The 21710-nt window shown below is 38.9% G+C and overlaps 1 protein-coding gene across 1 annotated transcript in view; it reads left to right on the top strand.

Moving 5' to 3' along the window:
- DNAH10 (dynein axonemal heavy chain 10) overlaps positions 1-21710 on the top strand; it is a 57016-nt gene that overhangs the window by 1949 nt on the left and 33357 nt on the right. The window contains exons 3-31 of the mRNA XM_086474008.1: positions 278-423; positions 1183-1288; positions 2069-2184; positions 2671-2896; positions 3592-3749; positions 4461-4691; positions 6450-6637; positions 7114-7312; positions 8072-8266; positions 8896-9066; positions 9799-9975; positions 10315-10443; positions 11115-11284; positions 11944-12095; positions 12501-12665; positions 13343-13550; positions 14435-14591; positions 15110-15586; positions 15736-15894; positions 16211-16327; positions 16408-16510; positions 16745-16923; positions 17606-17817; positions 18128-18284; positions 18712-18945; positions 19047-19169; positions 19969-20202; positions 20741-20964; positions 21437-21706. Of these exons, the coding sequence (XP_086330134.1) occupies positions 278-423; positions 1183-1288; positions 2069-2184; positions 2671-2896; positions 3592-3749; positions 4461-4691; positions 6450-6637; positions 7114-7312; positions 8072-8266; positions 8896-9066; positions 9799-9975; positions 10315-10443; positions 11115-11284; positions 11944-12095; positions 12501-12665; positions 13343-13550; positions 14435-14591; positions 15110-15586; positions 15736-15894; positions 16211-16327; positions 16408-16510; positions 16745-16923; positions 17606-17817; positions 18128-18284; positions 18712-18945; positions 19047-19169; positions 19969-20202; positions 20741-20964; positions 21437-21706 (5383 nt within the window). The remainder of the gene's footprint in view (positions 1-277; positions 424-1182; positions 1289-2068; positions 2185-2670; positions 2897-3591; positions 3750-4460; positions 4692-6449; positions 6638-7113; positions 7313-8071; positions 8267-8895; positions 9067-9798; positions 9976-10314; positions 10444-11114; positions 11285-11943; positions 12096-12500; positions 12666-13342; positions 13551-14434; positions 14592-15109; positions 15587-15735; positions 15895-16210; positions 16328-16407; positions 16511-16744; positions 16924-17605; positions 17818-18127; positions 18285-18711; positions 18946-19046; positions 19170-19968; positions 20203-20740; positions 20965-21436; positions 21707-21710) is intronic.

The raw sequence follows: 21710 nt of genomic DNA, 5'->3' as shown, positions 1-21710 counted from the left end.
AATTGCATTGGAAAATGCTGGTAAGGGTATTTTAAATAAAGACCTGTGGAATGCAATATAGTGACTTGCTTATTTGGATTCAGTTCTTCAGCAATGGTGCTGTCCTATGGGAAAATACGATTAACATCAAGTTTTAATGGCTGGTTGTTGAAAAGAGGTGCTGAAGATGGAAGAAAATGCTCAGTCATTTAGTCTGAAAAGAAAATTGGAAGGATCTGTCTTATACATGTGGAATACCTCTTCTTCAGTTGAGTTCTCTTGTGTTGTTCTTTCTTAGGGATGACTCAGGAAAGCAGCATATCTCCTCTGCCATCTACAGACAATGGAAGTGTGTCAGGTCACGTATCAACTCTCTCTGGTGGGTCTGAACTGAGTAAACTGGAGCAGAGATTGCCAGCTGACAGTGAGGAACACGCACTGCAGGTACTTCCGTTGTATTTCACTCTGTTCTTCTGTGGATGTGAAGATGCTGGTTTTCTGATGCAAATATTTGAGTAAAACTGGTAGGCAAATTAAGGAGGTACAGTGCAGAGCAAGTACTCAGTACAAGAAGAGGAAATTCTATTCAAAACCAGTGGCCTGTGGAGTCTGCCATAGCCTCTGACAAGAATTTGCAAAGGTAATTTACTTGGCAAAAGACTGACTTTGGTGAGAAAACGCAGCAGTGAGTTACTTGGGTACCACATTAGCTATTCCCAGAGTTTCTTTTAAAGGAAGAGTTGCAGTTAGAGTAATTGCTCAATAAAGGCACCGTGGAAGGAGTATGTCAGGAACAGTGAACAAAGGCTTTTGTACCTCAAGTCTTCTGCCTAATTAGATGGTCAGGATGGAGTCTGGGGTTTCTAACTAAACTTGATTTATGAGTGAGATGCAGGTGGAAGAGGAGTAGGTGCTTGCACATTCTCAGAAACCTTTGGAGGGGTGGGCATTTGTTTTCTGGTTTCTTACGTTTTTAGTCCTCTTGGTCTGGAAATCAACGTTTTTTCTAAAGCTGATGATTTTTACTGTTAGCTGAATGACTTTTTAACATTTCATTTATGTTAGTAATTTACTTGGACAGCAATGTGAAGATAATGGAGTTAATGGTTCTGTCCTGTTGCTCACAGCGGGCAGTCATTTTCTTGCTGTTAAACATGGCAGCAAACAGCAATAGTCATACTTGTTTTTTCTTTTCTGTTTCAGCTACAAGAACGGAAAGTTGACAAAGTGTGTTTCTATGTGGCTCTTGATGAAATTCCTGAAGGATTTGTGTCAGATTTTACTGTCTATTTTCTGAGAGACACCAAAGGTATGTGCCTTGAATAACTGCAGACTCAGTGTTTCCAGTCTTTACATTAAACAGTAGTTCACAGTGAGAAAAGTTGATAGTGGCTGGGATTCAGGGTTGTGCATGTCCAGCTTAATTAACTGGGTATGAATAGTCTCAGAGTAGAACCAGGAATCAGGAACGCTTTTCATCTGAAATTTATGGAAAGTTACGTATCTTCTGCATTTTACCAGCCAGTTTGAAGCTTTCATGCTGCACTCAAAGGAACTAAGAAGATTTAGTTACTACAACTGCTAGAACTATTTAAGGTGTTTTGAGGATGAGGAGCTGTATGAGAAAGTTAGACCATAAGGTGGTGATAAGCACAAGCGGGCTATCGGACTTCCTGACCTGACGCACAACAGCAGCATGTTTTACTCTGACAGTTATTTTATCATAAAACCAATGACAAGAGTTATTGCAGCATCTGGGGCAGCGCTGGTTCGGGTCGCAGTCAGACCTCAGTGTGTCAGACCACAGGCAGCAGCTTCTACGTTAAAGCAAACAGATATTTCCACACCTCTACCCTGGAACCATCAGCAGTTCGTTAACTCTGTTTAGTGCCGGAGGCTGGCCCCAGCATAAACAGTTAAGTGGGCTCACTGAGCAGCAGCATGCGTGGTTTAAAGCTACAAAGTATTTTGTACGTGCCTGTTGGTTTCAGTTTTATTGCAGTTTTAACTTATTATTGAAAGGACTTTATGCTTTCTGTATCAAATAATTAGATTTATGCTAATTGTTTGTGTACTGTTTACTGTTTAGAAAGAGTTACTGAACCTAATGACCTGACTGAAGCCGATGAGGTTCTTCCTAAAGTGATAAAGTTTGGTGTGCTGACTGATGATACTGTTTTGATGCTAAAGAATGCCATCTCACAGGTAAATGTGTTAGAGCTTTTCTGTATGGTCTCTTGAGTGTTTCTATGAGTGATTTGCCTGTTTAGTATTCTGCTGACCATATGGGCTCTGCATAAGAAATACTGGTATTTAGTGAGTGACCTTCATATGCCAAAATGAAGTTTTTTGTTAATCCTTATTTGATATTTTGTTTCCCAAATTTTTTGAAAGAAGTGGTGATGGGAGTTATTTAATTTCTTGTCCCTATGTGAGAAACATCTAAGAACGTGACACCAGATACCTGTATTTTTGTGCTGATAGACTTTGGTAAAAGCATGCTGGAGCTATTCCCCTGCAGAACTTGAGGCAGAGAGAATGATGCTAAAGAGGTGAAATGGAAGGAGATGCACTTAAATTAAATTTTAGAACAACATATCTGATGCTTAAGTGAATTACTAGTAAACTGACTTTTATTGTTTTCTTTTTCAATGTGAACCATCTAATCTATGGTATCTGTTTGAATTATAGGTGTTTTCACCAGCTCTCTCCTATAGTCAGCAGCAGACTGAGGAAACTTCCTTTCATCCAGACAGTGAAAACACAGATTCTGAAAAAAGGAAATTACCCGAGACTGAGCTTGCAGAAAAGAAAGAAGAGCCTGTGGAATCCTGTCATATTCAGATGGGGAATGAGATTCAAATAAACAGGCAAAAATTCTTGAGTGTTACTCAGCAGACTAATCAGCAAACTGAAGGCGAGTGTTCTGCCTGTGCCAGCACTGTGGTGTTTAGAGTAGAAAGAGGTTCCCCTAGGAATGGCTTCATACAGAATAACAGATACATAGAGTTCCTGAGGAAGCTCCAGACCTGATTAAATTTTCTCTTTGCTGATAACAGTAGTATTTTTAGTGCTCTGAAGCATGGCAGGCAGTATGGAGAAATGGATGAAATCAGTGATAGTCTTTCAGTCAGTCTGGAGTAAGAATAGGAGAGAGGGTGAGCGTGCCTCATGGCTTACCGGTGTTCAGGGGATGCAGACCAGAGCATGGTATAGAACGTGGTCGACTGAATGAGGCTTTCACATGTTGTTTAGCATCCCTTCTCAGACAGGGGCTCCTGTCATGCTGTTAAGGAGAGCATAGTGGCCTTCAGCCTGCAGATAGATAATCTTCTTCAGCAAAGCCCTAATACTCATTCTTAGTAGTTAGAGATTGGGTTAAGGCTTGAAAGCTGAGAGCTTTTCGTTTATTTCTAGGAATACCTCTTTGCACTGTGTTAACTGTCGAGCAGCTGGATGTATTTTGCCGTGTTCTCAAACAGACAGAGCAGGTGGTACATCACCTGTCCTCAAGGAGCTAACAAGATGGAGGGCATAACCATTTCAGTGATGTTACTTTATCAATGCTGGTGGAACAAGACAGTTAATTCCATGTGCCTTTTCTTCCAATAGAAGATATTAAACTGGAGATGCCAACTATAAATTTAGATGGAGAAGTGACTGTTCTTGCCACAGTCCCAGAAGTGGTTGAAGTTCTGAAAAGTTGTGCAATGACCTGGCAGAAATTAATATCCACAGCTCTAGAGGAACAACTGAAAAAGGTTCCACAGGTAATGTTGCCTGTAACACCAAGCTTCTTTTATTCCCAGAGACGTTACTTCATTTCCCTACAAGAATCTCTTTGAATGTGCTCATTTTCAGTCCATCTTCAAGTTTGATTGTTGGAAGACCATTTACTAATTGATGTAAAGTAGAGCGAAAGTGGTGAGGAACTGTGTGACTCTGGGAAAAAGAGTGTAAATAGAATATAAATAGAATATAAAGAAACTCATGGCAGATCCTACCCGCACTCTGGAAGACTAAGGCACTTTTGTTATCTGCACTCTTTTAAAGAGCCGTGAAATATTAAAAGCTTCAGTGATTATTTTTTAAATAGACAACTGTATTTTTACTTGAAAAAAGTCATCTCTCTCAAACAAAAAAATTCCGATTGTAAGGTTCTGATTCTGCGATCACTTACACACATGACTAATACCATTAAACATGCTGCAAAGTTACTTGTGTGTAAGCTTTTGCAAGCATGGACTCTCCAGCTCCAACTCGGGGATATACTCCCCATGAGCAGTTCCCTTCGATGTGTGTAAAACTTTTGATTTCAATGATCTTCTTCCATGTGGGTTTCTTGCATGCTTGAATCCTACCAGGTATTTCTCAGCATGCAGCATATTGAAAAGAAGGAACAAATATTGTCCTGGTAATGGGTTTTCACTCTTGCATAAGGGTATTATAGAATTTTTTATTTTATTCCACATTACTTGTAGGGTAATGGCCCACTTGCAGAAGTTGACCTCTGGCGTGAAAGAAGTGTTACTTTAAGTGCTCTTACTGAACAGACAAAGCTTCCAGAAGTGCAAAAAGTCTTGGAAATATTAAAGGAAGCTGAATCTGACCATATTGGAGATTTACAGATAATCTTAAGTGACCTCAGAAAACATCACGTGGAAGCTCTAGATAATATTAAGTTTCTTTCACCTCTTGAGGACCATTTGAAGGTATGTGCCCATAAGAAAACTTTGTGAAGTTTTAACTGTAGTTATTTGAGTTTGGTTTCTCTGTTGATATAATCATTCTTGTTTATTTTTTACTTTTTATCACCAATAAAGCTATACTCTAGCTTTTTTATATGTAATAATAAAAGGCTTGCTTATTTTGTTTGAGTTACAGTTCTAATATTTGAAAGCAGAAGCCCAGAGCTGTGACCAGCTGTGGTGGTTTGACCCCGGCTGAATGCCAGGAGCCCACCAAAGCCGCTCTATCACTCTCCCCCTCCTCAGCTGGACAGGCGAGAGGAAAATGTAACAACGGGCTTGTGGGGTCGAGATAAGGACAGGGAGATCACTCGGCATTTACCATCAAGGGCAAAACAGACTCGACTTGGGAAAAAGATAATTTATTACCAATTAACTGAGAGAGGTGTAATCAGAAATAAAACCAAATCTTAAAACACCTTCCCCCCACCCCTCTCTTCTTTCTCGGGCTTTGTTCCCGATTTCTCTCCCTCCTCCCCCTGAGTTGCACAGGGGACAGGGAATGGGGGTTGTGGTCGGTTCATCACTGTTTTTTCTGTCGCTCCTTCCTCCTCACGGGGAGGGCTCCTCACATGCTTCCCCTGCTCCAATGTGGGGTCCCTTCTCAAGGGAGAGAGTCCTCCATGACTTCTCCAGCCTGAGTCTACCCATGGGCTGCAGTTCTGCATGAACTGCTCCATCGTGGGTCTCCTCCATGGGGTGCAGTCCTTCAGGAACCGACTGCTCCAGCGTGGGCCCCCCCATGGGGTCACTAGCAGCAAACCTGCTCCAGCATGGGCTTCTCTCTCCGGGCCACGGGTCCTGCCAGGAGCCTGCTCCACTGCAGGCTTCCCACGGAGTCACAGCTTCCTTCAGGGATCCACCTACTCTGACGTGGGGTCCTCCAGGGGGTGTAGGCAGTCATCTGCTCCACCGCCCTTGGGCTGCAGGGGGACAGCCTGCCTCACCATGGTCTTCACCCCATCGCTGCTCTGGCACCCGGAGCACCTCCTGCCCCTCCTTCTTCACTGACCTTCGTGTCTGCAGGATGTTTCTCTCACATATTCTCACTCCTCTTTCTCTCTGCAATTACTGCTGTGCAATAACTTTTTCTTCCTCTCTTAAATACGTTATCACAGAGGCGCAACCACCGTCTGGCAGATTGGCTCGGCCTTGGCCAGCGACGGGTCCCTCTTAAAGCCGGCTGGCGTTGGCTATATGAGACACAGGGGAGACTTCTAGCAGCTTCTCACAGAAGCCACCCCTGTAACCTGCCCCCGCTACCAAAACCTTGCCACGCAAACCCATTCCAAGAGCTTAGTTTGTACATCATAACCTTGGGAGAATTCGATAGCACAGCTGAACTGGGAAAAAAAAAGATTTCTCCATTTTTGAGGTATCTTCCATCACTGATTACAGCTGATGTCTGAGTTTTTAAGTTTTATTGATGATCATCCAAACGTCTAAATAAAAAGATGAGCCAAAATTAGTCTTGGGACATCCTTTGCGGAAAAGAGAATATTAATGAGACAGGACCTGAACAGTGTTTGGAGCTGTAGATGCAGATTTGTACATCCTTAACCGTGTGTGTTACTTGGGCACCAGGGTGTTTCCTTGACTGGGTTATTTATTTAATAATGTCACAGACTTTCTTAACTTCAGGTATCTACAGAGGAAGTATAGAATATGTATCTGTGTATTTTCATGACATCTAATTCACAGTATTTATAATACATTTAATAGAATTTAACATATGGCACTGGGTTTAATGTTATCTTGGATACAATTCCTTCACTGATGGATGCCCTGAGAATGTTATGGATTATCTCACGGCGTTACAAGGGTGAATGGATAGTAACCCTCATGGAACGAATTGCATGGGAAATTTCAACACGAGTGTACAAAGCTGTGGATTTACACACACTGTTTAAGTAAGTACTGGGCTCCTGTTTAACTAGGCTGTATTTATTAAAAGCTTTGCTTGTTTTACATGAAGCACAGTAGATAACACTTTTGTCAAATAGGTTTCAGTGTTTTTTACTATCTGAAGTTGTATTAGAAGGTCAATTAAAAGTCAATTTATTTTGTAATTTTCATAAATTACTGAATCAGCCCTGAAGAAATAGGTGCTTGCCATCTTTTGTCTTGAAAGGACATAAATCAATAAAACCCAATAGAATTATAGTAGTAAAAAAGTGGCATAAATACAATCAAAGTCAGTCCTGGGATAGTATCTTCTTTCAAAATAAGTCACATTGAAAATTAAGACTTCACAGCTATAAGTTTTGCCTAGATCTTGTACAATTAGAAGCTCATAAACCAGGGTATATTAATCCAGCTGAGATATGATTTTCTATCTATAGTCTTTCTGTCTATAGTATCTTAACTGTTTGGATTTGATTAACAGAGAAGATAGAGCAGCTGCAAAAAAGAAAATAGCAGAAGCCAAGAGCACTCTTGAACAATGGAAGAAATGTTATTTTGCTGTTCATGCCCAAATTGAAGCATCAGGAAGAGAGCAACATTGGGAATTTGTCCGGAAACGTTTATTTGAAAAAACGGATTATATGACCTCAGTCTGTCAAGATCTGTACAATATTTTGCAGGTAGTAATATAGACAATAAAAAAAGGGATTGTGTGATCAGTCTTATTCCATAGAGGAGATTCTTTTGTATTGTAGTTGTTGAAATGTTAACAGCCTTTAGTTTTTGGGAGGCTTTGTATTTAAGGCCTGAGCGATGCCTTTGATTCCAACAAAGCTGGACTTAACGCTTGAGACGAAATAACTATTCTCAAGGTACTGGTTGAGGAAGGATATTGCCGTGTACACTGCTGTCACCAGCATACAGACTTTTAACAACTGATTCACAGATTTGCAGTTTTCATGGGTTGCTATCTTAGTGATATAATTTTAGATAAAATAACCATTTAAGTATAATGTAATACAAAATTTGACTGTATATGAATCGTATATGAATTGCAGTACAAAGTATGAATGGAGAGCTGCTATGTTTGGGCTAATTTAAGTGAGGGTAACTAGCAATATTAGTGGTCCATCAATGGTCAGATGCCATAGGCTGTGTACGTAAAAACTGTGCATGTGAAAAGTGAAATAAAAAGGAGGAATAGCTGAGTGCTATCTGTTTTAATGACTGAAGTGTTTGGCTTGTAGAGTGTGTTTTTTTCCATAAAGCTACTTAGTGTCCTGTATAGAAATATCCAAAATGTCAATCACAGCAGAAATCGATCATTCTCTGAGCTGTTTTTATTTTTTAAAGGAAATAATATCAGAAAGATGTGTTAAATGGCAGAAAAAAACCCCCATTAAAATAAAGCTTTCTGGTATGTTCTTCTAAATTAACAGGTCATTGAGGAGTTTTATAATGTATTCGGTCCTGAACTGAAAGCTGTCACAAGGGATCCAAAGCGTATTGACGATCTACGGAGACGAGTAAATGGACTAACTAGTCCTGTGGAAGAACTGACTTTTGACCCTTTTAGCATCGAAAGTGCACATGAGTGGAAATTAATTATGGAAGAATTTAAAGAAGAAGTTTTAGTAAGTATCATATACTGTGATTCCCGCCCTCTTACTTCTTATGTACAAATTCCTTTTAGAATATCAGCATTTTCATTTAAAGAAAACGTAACTTTGCGAAAGAAAAGAATATATGAATAAATATGTAAGTGAAAATATGAGGGATTTGACCAATTTTTTAAGTCAGTATTCTGTTTGCAAGTTGGTTTTGTTTATAGTTTCACTTTATCTTGAAAATGGTGAAGCACACTTTTTGTTCATTGGCAAAATCACTACAGCATGAACAGAAGCAACATATGACCTCCCTGTACTCATGTGCTGACATGTCTCAATCATGTCCTACAAAGAAGTAAAATTGCCTTTTCTGGATTCATTCAGTCCTTCACCATTCAGCTAAGAATACCCACAAAGTATAAATTGTTACAGTGTTTTTTGTGATTTATATACCTGCCCAGCAGACACATTAATTAACATGAATTCCTGCAGCTTACTGGAAAGCCAGCAGTTTGTTAGTAATTTATAAGACAAAAAATAGTAAAAGTATGCTTGACCACTATTATACAAAAGTATTTCCATTTTGCCTTCCTTCCTTGGTTTTGCAAGATGAATCTCTAGGTGATAGGATGTCTTGGCCTTCTTCCTTTCTTTAGGTTATGGAAGGAGAGACCAAAAAATTTATTGATGAATCTTTTAAGAACCTTCGATCAGCAGAATCTGCATTTGACATGCTGTTAAACTTCAAACACATCCGCTCTCGTGAAACCATTAATAAGCAGCTGATGATGAAGTTCAATGATGTTTTGGACCAATACTGTAAAGAGGTATTTCATTTAAGGATTTCTTACATAGTATATGAAGCTGTCTACCTAGTGAAAATCATAAATGTGTATAGCGTCATTTACTATCTGAAAGACTAAAAAGTTTTACAAAATAAACATAATAATTCCTCTCACTTTTTTTGGAGCCTGTTGGAGAAATAGTATGGTTAAACTGCTGAAGTGTTATGTGCATGTCTATGTATGTGTGGCACTGTATAGGAACTGAAAGTTGTTTGCATGTACTCTGAATGCAACAAGTCTTGTGGCTATTCCTTTACTTCCAAGCAGCAGTTCAACTCTAGTCCTTCCTGAGAAAACACGTCTTTCACATCCTACATCTTTCTTGTGATGGACAAGTTCATGGTATGACCAAAAGGTGTCAGAGTTCAGCCGTGAAGACAGAAATACTTTCTGACACGTTGAAGCCTGTCTGTTGGAGAGCTTTTCATGTCATAGTATTTTTCTTGTTATTCCAAAAAACACTTAGTTTAACGATAAAATGTAATCTTACAGACAACACTGCCACAACAGCAGTTCCACAAGATACAGAAAGGAACACATTCTCTGTAATGCAATTAATACAAACAAGAGATGTATGAAAAACGAAACCCAAACAACTTTTTTTATCCTGCTGCTGGAAGGAACTTCAGAGCTTGTGCTGTGTACCAGGTTAGATACTGACCATGGCCGATCAAGAGGAGAAATGATTCTTTCCAATATTTTATTATCTTCTAGGTCGAAAATGTTAAGCAAATCTTTGTTCAGAACCTCAAGGATCCACCTTTGTACAAGAATTATCCTCCAGTGGCTGGAGCAATATACTGGTCCCGATTTCTTTTCCATCGGATCAAACACCCCATTATTCGATTTCAAGAAGTAGAGGAGTTGCTCGCTAGTGAACGTGGAAAGGAAGTACGTTGGTTCTTTTTAATGAAGGAAGAAATACCTTCTTCTAAAGATGTGAAAGTGCTTTTATATGAGGTGAAGTTCCAAGAATGTCTTTGCACACAGCAAGCTGTGTTCGATGTGAAAACTTGAGTGGGACCTTCCCACTATTTCACAGAGAGACAGTGACAAAATCAATGTCAGAATTCAAGAGCCTGAATTCTCCATTTCATGCATTAATTCCAAGGCATTGCTTGCCCTCTCATCTACTAAAAATTAGAAACCATATTGACACCACACTAAGACAGGTTGATTGAACATTTTTCATGGTATTTAAATTGAGTTACACAGAGTTTTCCTTTCTAGGTAAAACAAATATATCTTCAAGTGGCCAAGAGGATGAAAGAGTATGAAGATCAAAAATACAGTCAGTGGAGAGATGGGACAGAACAGATACTCCCTATGCTATTGAAGAATACTCTGCTGACCGTCATCGCTCATGGAGCTGCAACCCATGTTAATCCAGAGACTTTTGAGCAGGTGAGATATATAGTTCTTCTCTGTGGGGCAGAACTGAAATCTATCTAGTGGTCGGTGAGATTTTCTAAGAATAAGTTTTTGAAAGGAAAATTTCAAAAGTTCTGAGCTCAGAGTTGTTTGTGGTCCTTTATGAGACATAGTTGCTGAATGACTTAGCAAATGGATGAATGTTGTTTCTCTGTGTGTTCTTCTGTGGCATAATTCCTGTTAGGTTTTGGGTTTTGGTGCAACATCTTTGGGACGTTACAACAAAAGTTGGAACTGAAATTAGGTAGAGGTGAGTTCCCAGCAGAGATCATGCAGAATCCTGTTCTAACTAAACTTTTGTCTGATGATGGACTTCCACTGGGATCTCTGTTGTAACTGGTTGCAGCAGTATGTAAACAGAGGTGATTTGGTTTGGTTTTTGTAATCACCTTTCACTGAAGGAGTAGTTGTGTGTAATTTCTGAAACTAGAATGCTGAGGTTGCGGTTGAATTTAAAGGCATTTCCACAGCTCTGATTGTCAGTCCTTCTGACTTTTACCTACTGCCTTATCAAATGTCCCCGAGAGAGAGAGATACCTTTTCCTTGCGTTGTAATGGCTTGGCTCCTCTCCTTTCTGCTGCTCTTTCTTGTGTTGTAGAGCTCTGTAACAGAGGAGCCTGGCACTACAAAGAAAAGCGTCCACTTCATGGTGAATTTTTCTCCCATACTCCACGAGATTATCATTGAAACAAAGTACATGGAACAACTAGGGTTTCCAGTCCCAGAAACAGCAAGATATGTGGCATTACAGGAAGACAAATACCTTCGGTAAGGCTGTAACAGAACATCTGCTCACATACGGATTTAGGGCAGTGTTTCAAGTGATTTCACTCCAAACCAGAATGGACACTGAGTCATCAAATTTTGGAAATGTGAGAGCTCTTACTGCCTTTTTTTTTGGGGTAAAATTACTAATGGCTGTGTTTCACTAGTAAGTTTTCCTCTGGCGCTGTCTGCATCCTTCAGCCTGTCGGACTGTGCCATACAAATTAATATCTCATCAAATCTGAGAAAAAACAAGGGAAGGAATTTGTTTTGCGATGGATTGTTAGGTCCGTTTAGATTTCGGCTCACATTTAAACTCACTGCTGCTTTCTTCTTGTGCAGCTTTGGATAAGTCACTTTTGCTGAAATTACCGCAGGCATTTAGCACACGGGTATGCTGATAAGAGCCCTAACTGATTTAACGTTCACTGGTTGAGTTCACTTAATGTGCTTCAAACTGAGGCTGTCTTAAAAACTCTTTCTGAGTTGGGCAGGAGAGGTTTGTCTAGCTGCTATTGGAGCCATAAGAAACCAAAGCAAATTTTGCTTTGTATGGAAGTCTGAAAGGAGTGATGGAATTGATCTGCTCTTTGAGTTCAGAGCTGTATTTCCAGAAAATAATGTTTTTTATGTTTTGTTCTTGTGTTTCTTACGCTCCTTAGGTATAGAAGTAGATTGGAAAACATGCTGGATCGCTATCACAAATTAATGGCAACACTGAATGAAGCAGAAACCAAACTTCTTGATCACCACATTCAAGAACTCTGGAGAGTATTCAAACCAGGGCACAGAAGACTCCATTGGAACTCCTTAGGTAATGGAGATACTATTTTAAAATGGCCTTAGATACGTTTTTTCGGTCAAAAAATCTCGTCAATTCTGCGCTCTATTTTTTGTGTCATATGATAGCAACATATCCCTAAATAGTACACCCTATTGCCACGGTCAGAGTCAGCATAGTAGGTTAGATAGACCCTGATCCAAGAGAATATTTCTTATGTTTGTATTATATTTAAAACACGGAGTGGAGAGGGATAGAGACCCTTAGATAACGGCTGTAAGGGAGGTAGATGAAGGATTAGGTGAGAAATCGTCTGATCTACCCTTCTGCAGAGCATCAGTTCATTCTCAGAGATAAAACACATCTGGTTGTGGCACTTTTGATGCACTGATGAAATATTTTTTTTAAAGAAAGAAAATGGTTGTGATTTTTTTCAAGGTATTGGTGACTTTTTTGTCCAATGTACACAAGCCATCAGGAAGTTTGAATCACTTGTCCATCAGGTTCATAATAATGCTGAAGACATAAGCAACAAACTTCTGTTCATAAAATCAAGAAATCTCTTTAAGTTTCCGCTTTCAAGAAACGGTGATGAACTTCCTAGTAAGTCTTTATATTTTCATTTCCAAGCTCTGTGATGTTTTATTTTGGTGTCTGCTACTTTGCATTTTTGGTTGCTAAGATCAACACTGCTAATTTTTACCAAAACTAGTTACGATAATATTTCATAGTGTAACAGAGAGAGCACCAGCAGGGCTTTAGTACTCTAAAACTGGCGGTGTCAATGAGGGAAACATGAAGGTGATTATACAGGTAGATCATTTGACTTTTGTCTGTCTTGCTTTTGATCTCCTTTGATTTCCTTACCCTTCTTGTCTGCAGTAGTGTAGTCTTAGAGCTGCAATCCACCTGGAGTGTCAGCTCCCTTCTGGGCTATCTGAACCAAACTGGTTTCCTCAGATGGAAACTGCAGTGCGGTGATTGTCTCCCAAGTCCCCCTGTCACTTGAGTGAGTGGGTGATGGATCAAATTCCTTTCAGTGCTTTGCAAGTCTGAAAAAGGTTACTTTCACATTGAATGTTTGCTATTAAATAATTGAATCCAGATAAAATCAGAGGGCTGAAATATTAATAAAGTAAGTATTAATAAGTAAAAAGATATTTTATATCAGTATACAAGATCAATTTCATGTTCATAAATAAAGCCCAGCTAATTATTCCAGTATGCAAGTCTGTTAGGTCTTTTGCAGTTATTAATGCTAGTTTTTGTATCTTTTGCAGAAGCAAAAGAATTTTTTGAGTATGTTAAGTGTGAAAGAGCAAAAGATGTGGCACACATGGTTAGAAACTACTCTGCAATTGGACAGTTGCTAACAAAAGTGGAAGGACGAGTTGCCAATACGAAGAGCGGCAAATCTTCAAAATTAACTTCTTATTATGCATACTGGGAAAATAGGATTTATCAGGTGTTGACACAGTTAATTGTGAAGTAAGTCAATTGTTTGCTTTAATGGATTTTCAGTCTTTCATCTTTAGATTTTTCTGGATCTGTTGATCAGTATGTATACTGATATTCTGTTTGAACACCTCCGTGATTTGCAGTTTGAGACAGATATGTACTTGTACTGTTTTTTTTTTTTTTTTCCTGTGAAAAGTGGAGAACTGATAACAAGGTACAGGAGAAACCCAAATTCAGAGACAATGGATATTGGCATGTCACTGGCAGAAGAGAGAAATAAAATACTTTTTCTGCGGTGTGTATAGCTGTATATCCCTGGTTTATTTTTAAAATCAAGGTTTTGTTTTACTGAAGAATATGATTTTGAGAACTTGGTGTCTGGGTGCCAGATGCACCCCTGTGGTACAGGGGAGTCCAGTACTAAAAGAAAGGTTTGTTGGATTTACTTTACCTGTTCTGCAGCAGCTGGGCTATTATAAAGGCTTATGTTATAAGCAAGATATTATTACAACAGAGCATTGCAGGGTTGTAAAAGTTTCCCAGCTATCTCTTCTTATAATCCACGTGTCTGTAATCTGATCCATGCTCAGCTGATTTTGTTGTGCTTTCTTGGCTGGACTCTTGCGATGGAGTTGACCGTAGTCTTGGGGTCCTTTTGCATTAGGATATCCCTGTTCATTCCTTCCAGTAGCTTGTTTTACCTAGTCAAGCTTTTGCATTAAATCAGTATTGGTGGGACAATTTTGCTCTGATACACATCACTGTTTCCAGCTGAAATCGGTGGTAACTGGCTTTAGACAGATTTGCTTGCATATCTAAGCACGTGCCTGATAATGGCAGTCTCTCTTGGGCGTTTCCAGGGGGGCAGCACCTGATTATTACTGTCTTTAGTATGATTTTTTTTCCTTTCCCAGGAATTTGCAGGCTTTTAATGCAGCTGTTCTTGCAAATGTGCCACTGTTCCAAACAGAAGCTGTTTTGTCTGTACCTGAGATCATCTTGCAACCTAATGCCAGTGAGATTGACAAAATGACTGCACAATGTATCCGAGACTGTGTTGAGGTCACTAAGGTGATTTTTGATAAAGATTTACTTGTTGCTAGAGTTTGCTTGTGATTATAATGAATTAATCTTGCTTTAGGTTTGGGCAAGCATACATGTCAAAGGGAAGATTCATATTGCTTTATCTTGAAATCAAAATACCCAGTACATTGTTCTAATTTTACAGATGATCCTAATTGTACAAACTGATGACAAAGGAAAAAGATTGCCATAAAGCATCATGCAATTTTTACTCAGCCAGAATAATTTGTTACTTTTCAGCAATTTTGCTGGTGTAAGGTTCTATAAAGCAGCATACATCAGAATGAAATGCTTTTCAGATTGCACTGCAGAAGTTGCTTGCTGATGTAGATGTGACACACCTGGGGACATGGTATAGTGGTGGACTTGGCCGTGTTAGGTTTATGGTTAGACTCGATGATCTTAAAGGTCTTTTCCAACCTGAATGATTCTATGAATCTATGAATGATTTAAGTAAAATGACTGTACAAAGTAACCGTTTTTCAATTCTGTCTTGAAAACTCTAGCATTTTGTACGATGGATGCATGGTACATGTATTGAGTGCCCTTCTCAGCATGTCAAGGAAGATGAAGTTATCACTTTCAGCTTTTACAGTGATGTCTCCCAGAACCCTCTGATAATTGAACAGGCTGTTCTCATCACTCAGAATGTCCGCAAACTCCTGGCTTCTCTCAGCAAGTATCTGAACCAATGGGAGAGGTACCATCTGCTGTGGAAGTTAGACAAAGGCAGAGTCATGAAGAGGTTAGCTGCAGAAAAGTCTGCTTCTGTCACCTTTGAGGAAAAGTTGCAGCTCTATATGAAGGTAGCTCAAGAAGTGACTCAACAGCCCTTGATTAAAGATGAGCAATTCATCAGGCTTCAGCTGGCTCCTTTAGCCTACGCAGTGCAGGAGAATGCTAGAGACTGGGTGATTTCACTTGGAAAGTTGCTTCATGAATCTGCCAGAGAGGAACTCTTCAGTCTCCAGGAGAAGATTCAGGTAGGTGTTTTCAGTTTGGTTTTGTTATCTTAATCACATAGACTGAAAATGAATCTGCATGTTACTTACTTGTGTTTTGTGTTTGACTCGTAATTCTGCCTAATTGCTTTGTCAGTGTGGCTTCTGGAAATTATTTTTACTTTTTACAGAGATTATCACAGACGCTTAAGAGACCTCCTGATTCATTGGAAGATCTCAAAATTGTCCTTGGCACAATTGCAGAGATCAAAGGCACGTCCTTCGAGGTGGAACTGACATATTTGGACATCTGGGAGAGATACCGAACTCTTGCGATGTACAATATTCCAGTAAGTGCATGTCTCATAAAACATTGCAGGTTTGAAATGCCTCATATGTGGATGAATAAATGTTTTCCTTTTAAGATGTTTTACAGAATCATGGTATTGTTGAGGTTAGAAAGGATGTCTGGAGATTGTCTAGTCCAAACCCCCTTCTCAAAACAGTATCTCCACCTTAAAATGGACATATTGTGTGTGTTTAAATCTGATTCAGGTCACTTCAATGCTGGTTTTGTGTTTTGCAGATTTATAATGCGAGCATGTATTCCTCACTTTCTTGCGACTAATTATTTCTTGTGGTTACTGATTACTTCTTTTGTTTTAGGTAGCTAAAGAAGAGCAAGAGATGGCTGATAAGATTAGAGAAAAGTGGGAGACACTCTTCTTTGAAGCATCAGAAGTTGATCGCAACCTTGGAGGCATAAAAAGAACATTCACAAAGGTACTGAATGTGAAGTGTGTAATTAATACTGAAAAAAATAGAAATGGAAAGAAAAACAATTTAAACACTGTTCTCTCTAGATTACACAGCAACAAATTGAGGACTATGGCAAAGAAATAGAAGATTTCTTCCATAAATTCATGACTGAGGGGCCTGGTGCTGTTGGGGAAAATCTTGATAACGGTAAATGGATTAATGTGTGTGAAGTGATGTCTTAAAAATATTAGTCTTTGGACAATTCATCAAATTTTGTGTGAAACAATAAAATTGTGCTTTTCTTGTTAACATACAAACTAATCAATCAGGAATGTGACACTTTCAGTACTATAACTTCTACAGACTATGTGCAAATGCTTCTTATTTATTCCCCATAATCCCTGGGATTGTTTATCTAGAAAAATTCCTCTCCTTTCCCAGGACTGGAATGCATGGCCATTTTTGAAAAAGAACTGGAAAAACTCGAAAAAATTCATCAGGAGCTGGGCAGTGTTGAGAAACTTTTTCACTTGCCAGCTACAGTGTACCCTGACTTAATGAAAGCACAGAATGATATGAAAGGTCTAAAGCAGATCTATGAAATTTATGAATCACAAAGAGTAAGTATTGCACTGTGTATGCACAGACACACACGTATTTGTGCACAGACATGCAGAAAGCGTAGGGGAGAGAAGAAGAGGCTGCGTTGTCCTCTAGTTACTATCAACTCTGTCCTAAGCCTTTGCATGAAATCAGTTGTGACTTGTGATTGACTATCACCATGAAATGATTTTAATGTTAGTGCAGGACTAACAGTGCCTCCCTGGTGGACCAAACACATAGTCTTATCAGCTAGGAGCACACCACTCTCCCTGCCTAATAATTACTGGGTGGCATTTTACTGAACAAGTCTCCTGATCATTTCAGTGAAACTACTTTTGAATATAGTATGTGTACAGGTGACAATGGGTATGTCAGGCTTTAACTCATCTTAATTATTTCTATTTTTTAATAAGTTTTACTTTTTGAAAATTAAAATGCCCTGGGAAGTATGCTCTTAAGGATGCTTTTCCTCTTCTCTGTATTTCCTTTTGATTATTTCTTATACAACTGGTTGTGTTTGGCTATGAATCTGTCTTGGACATGAATCTGCCTCTTCCTCTATTTGTAAAATGTTCATACAATTATGTCTGCATCCTGACTGTGGTCTCTAGATCCTACTGTAGTGGAAAGAATTCTTTTTTTTGTTCAGAACTAAAACGAAATATGATTTTTTTCCTCCTGATGATCTTGTTTTCCCAGGCAGCTAAAAAGGAATGGTCTCAGACACTCTGGATAAACCTCAATGTCCAGTTTCTTCAGGAAGGAATCGAAGGATTTCTTAAAGCCTTTCGAAAGCTGCCCGAACAAGTACGCAGTATGCCAGTAGCCTTTCACTTGGAAACAAAAATGAAGGCATTTCGAGACTCCATTCCTTTGTTGCTTGATTTGAAAAATGAAGCTTTAAGAGAAAGGTTTGCTTTGATTTGTTCAAATCCATTTTCTATATGTAGGAAGATTTTGTTTGTTTTGTTAGAACTTTTAATTTCAGTTACTGGTGTCTTGCCATGTCCTGCAGCTTGAAACTTTGCTTTCTGCTTCATGAACTTGAGTAATAGCATGCAAGGTGACCTCAATGTCTAGGATTCTTTATGTGTTCAAAATAGTAGTTCTTGTTTAAACAGTAGAGTGCTAAACATGGTTTCATTATTGTATATTAAATTACAATTTCCATTTTTACTGTATCATGGTTGGTACAATTGTTGATGTGTCAATTTAAAACAGGCATTGGCAAGACCTTATGGAGAGAACAGGAACAAGTTTTGAAATGACAACAGAAACGTTCACTTTGGAGAATATGTTCGCTATGGAACTTCAAAGACACTCAGATGTTATCAGTGAAATAGTCAGAACTGCTGTTAAGGAACTTAGCATTGAGAAGGTAATGTGAAAAATCATAATAAAACTAAAAAGACATGGATGATAAAACAGTGTTTTATTTGAGATTTTTGTATTGGCATAACAGCAAGTTTGGCCCTCTTCAGGGAGCTGCCATGATGTAGCTGATGGCAACTAAGATCCATAGCTCTGTTGGTAAGCTGCCACATGGCACAGAATCCTGCCTGTCTCGGCTTTGGCAGCAATATATTGGATTTCTGTTATTACAATAAGCAAGTTTGGCCTGTGAAAAAGGATCTGAAGAAGGATCCATTCTATTTCCATCATGATATTTTGAAATGGACCCTTCTTTATAAACGAGAAGTTAGAAAATCTATGAAAAAATTTTGCTGAATGAATTGATATAATTTTTATGCTAAGATTATAGTTTTTGAAGACTAAAACATGCACCATTTTATGCTCACATGCAGAGTGTGAAGGAAATAGCAGAAACATGGGAACATCTGAAGTTCACTGTACAAATGTACTTCAAAGGCACTGAGAAGCGAGGCTTTATTCTGGGACCTGTAGATGAAATTTTAGAGATTCTTGATGACAGCAACATCAATCTTCAGAGTCTTTTGAGCAGTCGATTTGTGGGTCCTTTCCTTTCAACTGTTCACCACTGGGAAAAAACTCTGTCATTGATTGGTGAAGTAATTGAGGTAGGGAGGAAAGTGCTGGACTAAATAATTAATGTTTATTATTTATAATCAGGGTTTTCTATTGTTTTTTTTTTTCTTTGATGGTAATGTTTGTTTCTTAGATCTGGATGGTAGTTCAGAGGAAATGGATGTACCTGGAGAACATATTTATTGGTGGAGATATCAGATCACAGCTTCCAGAGGAAGCCAAAATATTTGACAGCGTAGACAGGATGTTTAAAAAGGCAAGTAACTGACTTGATTTGTGGTCAGCATAATTATTTAGTGCATTTTGCTTCTAGTTTTGTAGTTATCTGTAGTCTTCTGTGTCATTTGTAACACTGAGAATGGTGTGTTATAATGAGCTGAATATGAGATTGGGGAACCCAGGAACTCTGGTGTTTTACTTCATGTGTGTCGTACACAGAAGACTTCTCCTGATTTAGCTAAGCTGGGCAGAGATGTCATCCTTGGCTGGCAGTACTGGGGCAGGCAGAATCTGCTTTTCCTTTCATTGGATACATCTTTTTACCTCTACCATGTTAATAAGAAACTTAGATGTGTTTCTATAGGTTGAGGACCTACATACATGCTAAAAAGGCTTTCCTGGTATAGTGCCACTGTTCCCATACTGAACTCATACTGCTGGTATGAATATGGCTTACTTTTCTTTTTCCCATCTGCAAAACTGAGATAGTACTATGATTCTGAAATGCTATGTTTGTCCTTCCCTTGAAGTACTGCTGTATACAGGAGCAAAGTCAGGTATATGCTTATGCTTGTGTGACCTGGGGTACAGGCTTGTCTTGCTTACACTTGCCTTTACATTTGTATCTCCATGCTCTCAGCTTTGAAGGCATACTGACTTCGTGGTTTCATATAGCGCTGCAGCGATAGGAAACCATATTTAAAACCCTGTCTAATTCACTTCTGTAAGAACCTATGCTGCTTGTGCTGCTTGTGTGCTTTGTCACTAGTTAAATATAATTTAGTATAATACATTGCTATTCAGTATTTTCTAAACTTTCTTTTTCCCCTGTGTAGATAATGGATGAAACTGTAAAAGAACCAGCAATAAAAAAATCCTGTGAAGCCCCAAATCGTTTATCAGACCTCCATCATATAAACGATGTGCTGGAGAAATGTCAGAAAAGATTGAATGATTATTTGTATTCCAAGCGAAATGCTTTCCCAAGATTTTTCTTTATATCTGACGGGGAGTTGCTTAGTATCCTTGGCAGCAGTAACCCACTTTGTGTCCAGGAACACGTGATAAAGGTACAATGTCTGGCATTCCACAGTGCTTTGTGCTTTTAGGTGCTTTAAAACGTTTAACAGACTATAGTGTACATGCTCGTAAGGATGCACTAATATTTATGGCATACAAAGAGCATCCTGGCAGTGTCTTGAAGAAGCTTCTGAGTAACCACATCAAATCTGATTGATATTCTCTCCTGGCTCTCATACTGGCCAGTAGCAGTTATGGTAGAGGAACACTCAAGATACACCAGAATGATCAATCATTAAACAACCTTCCTGTAGCTCTTGGTAGATCTTCATTTTCTAGAAAAAAAATCAGTGTAATTTGGGCCAGATCATCTGCTTCTTTAATCTGCAGTTGGGCTGCTGAGCTATATATCAGCATTTGTATTTGATTATTTAGAGTCAGATCCATTTTTCTTTAGAGTCCATGGAAATTTTCTTTTAAGATTAAATAGGAGCTAGATACACTGAAATCTTGGGAGCTAGGCACACTTAAATCTTAGAAGCTTTGTTTCTAAACTGCCAGTGAGTTTCTTTTTGTGGTGCATTTCAGATGTACGATAACATAGCCTCCCTGAGGTTTCAGGATGGTGATAGTGGTGAGAAAATTGCAACAGCCATGATTTCAGCTGAAGGGGAGGTGATGGAGTTCCGGCAGGCTGTAGCTGCAGAAGGCAGGGTGGAGAATTGGATGACAGCAGTGCTAGCAGAAATGAGACGAACAAACAGACTCCTTACTAAGGAAGCTATTTTTCGATACTGTGAAGACAGAAGCAGGTGAAGCAACACAAATACCTTATATGTTGTTATAAGTTTGTAGTGGTATAGAAGAATAAAGACTTAAATATGTAATTTTTACACAATTCAGCCTCTATTTCTGTAAGTGGAGGGATACGAATACATGCATATGCAGTGTTTTATCTGACCAGTGTGTTATCTATCGTATGTAATTTTGTAAGTCTTTGAGTTTTTATTTTTACTGTTGTGTGCTCAGTACGTTTTTCTCACCGTGAATTCCACTTGGCAATCGTTACATGTGGAATAGGCAGATTTTCTACCAGAGCACTTCCTAGGCTTTTGAAACATTACAGCACACCTTGATAGAATTCTGTACATCTCTAAAGCTGGACTGGTGTTGTAGTTGTTGCAGAAATAGGAGGAACTTTTTTTTTTCCTTTTCTTTCTGTCCTGATCAGTTGCTTGGAGTAAACTGTAACTCAGATTTCCTCAATATATGCATTTCCCACAGAGTTGATTGGATGTTACTGTACCAAGGCATGATGGTGCTGGCTGCTAATCAGGTGTGGTGGACTTGGGAGGTAGAGGATGTCTTTCGGAAAATAAAGAATGGAGAAAAACAAGCAATGAAACTTTATGCTAAAAAAATGCATAAGCAAATTGATGACCTGGTTGCCCGCATTACAATGGCTTTGAGCAAAAATGACAGGAAGAAATACAGCACTGTTCTTATTGTTGACGTTCATGCCAGAGATATTGTTGACACATTTGTAAGAGACAGGTAA

Source organism: Leptosomus discolor, chromosome 16, assembly GCF_034619465.1.
Source record: "Leptosomus discolor isolate bLepDis1 chromosome 16, bLepDis1.hap2, whole genome shotgun sequence".
In the NCBI taxonomy this organism is placed as follows: domain Eukaryota; kingdom Metazoa; phylum Chordata; class Aves; order Leptosomiformes; family Leptosomidae; genus Leptosomus; species Leptosomus discolor.
Note: the sequence above shows the minus strand (reverse complement) of the source record. Positions and strands in the feature narration are given on the sequence as shown.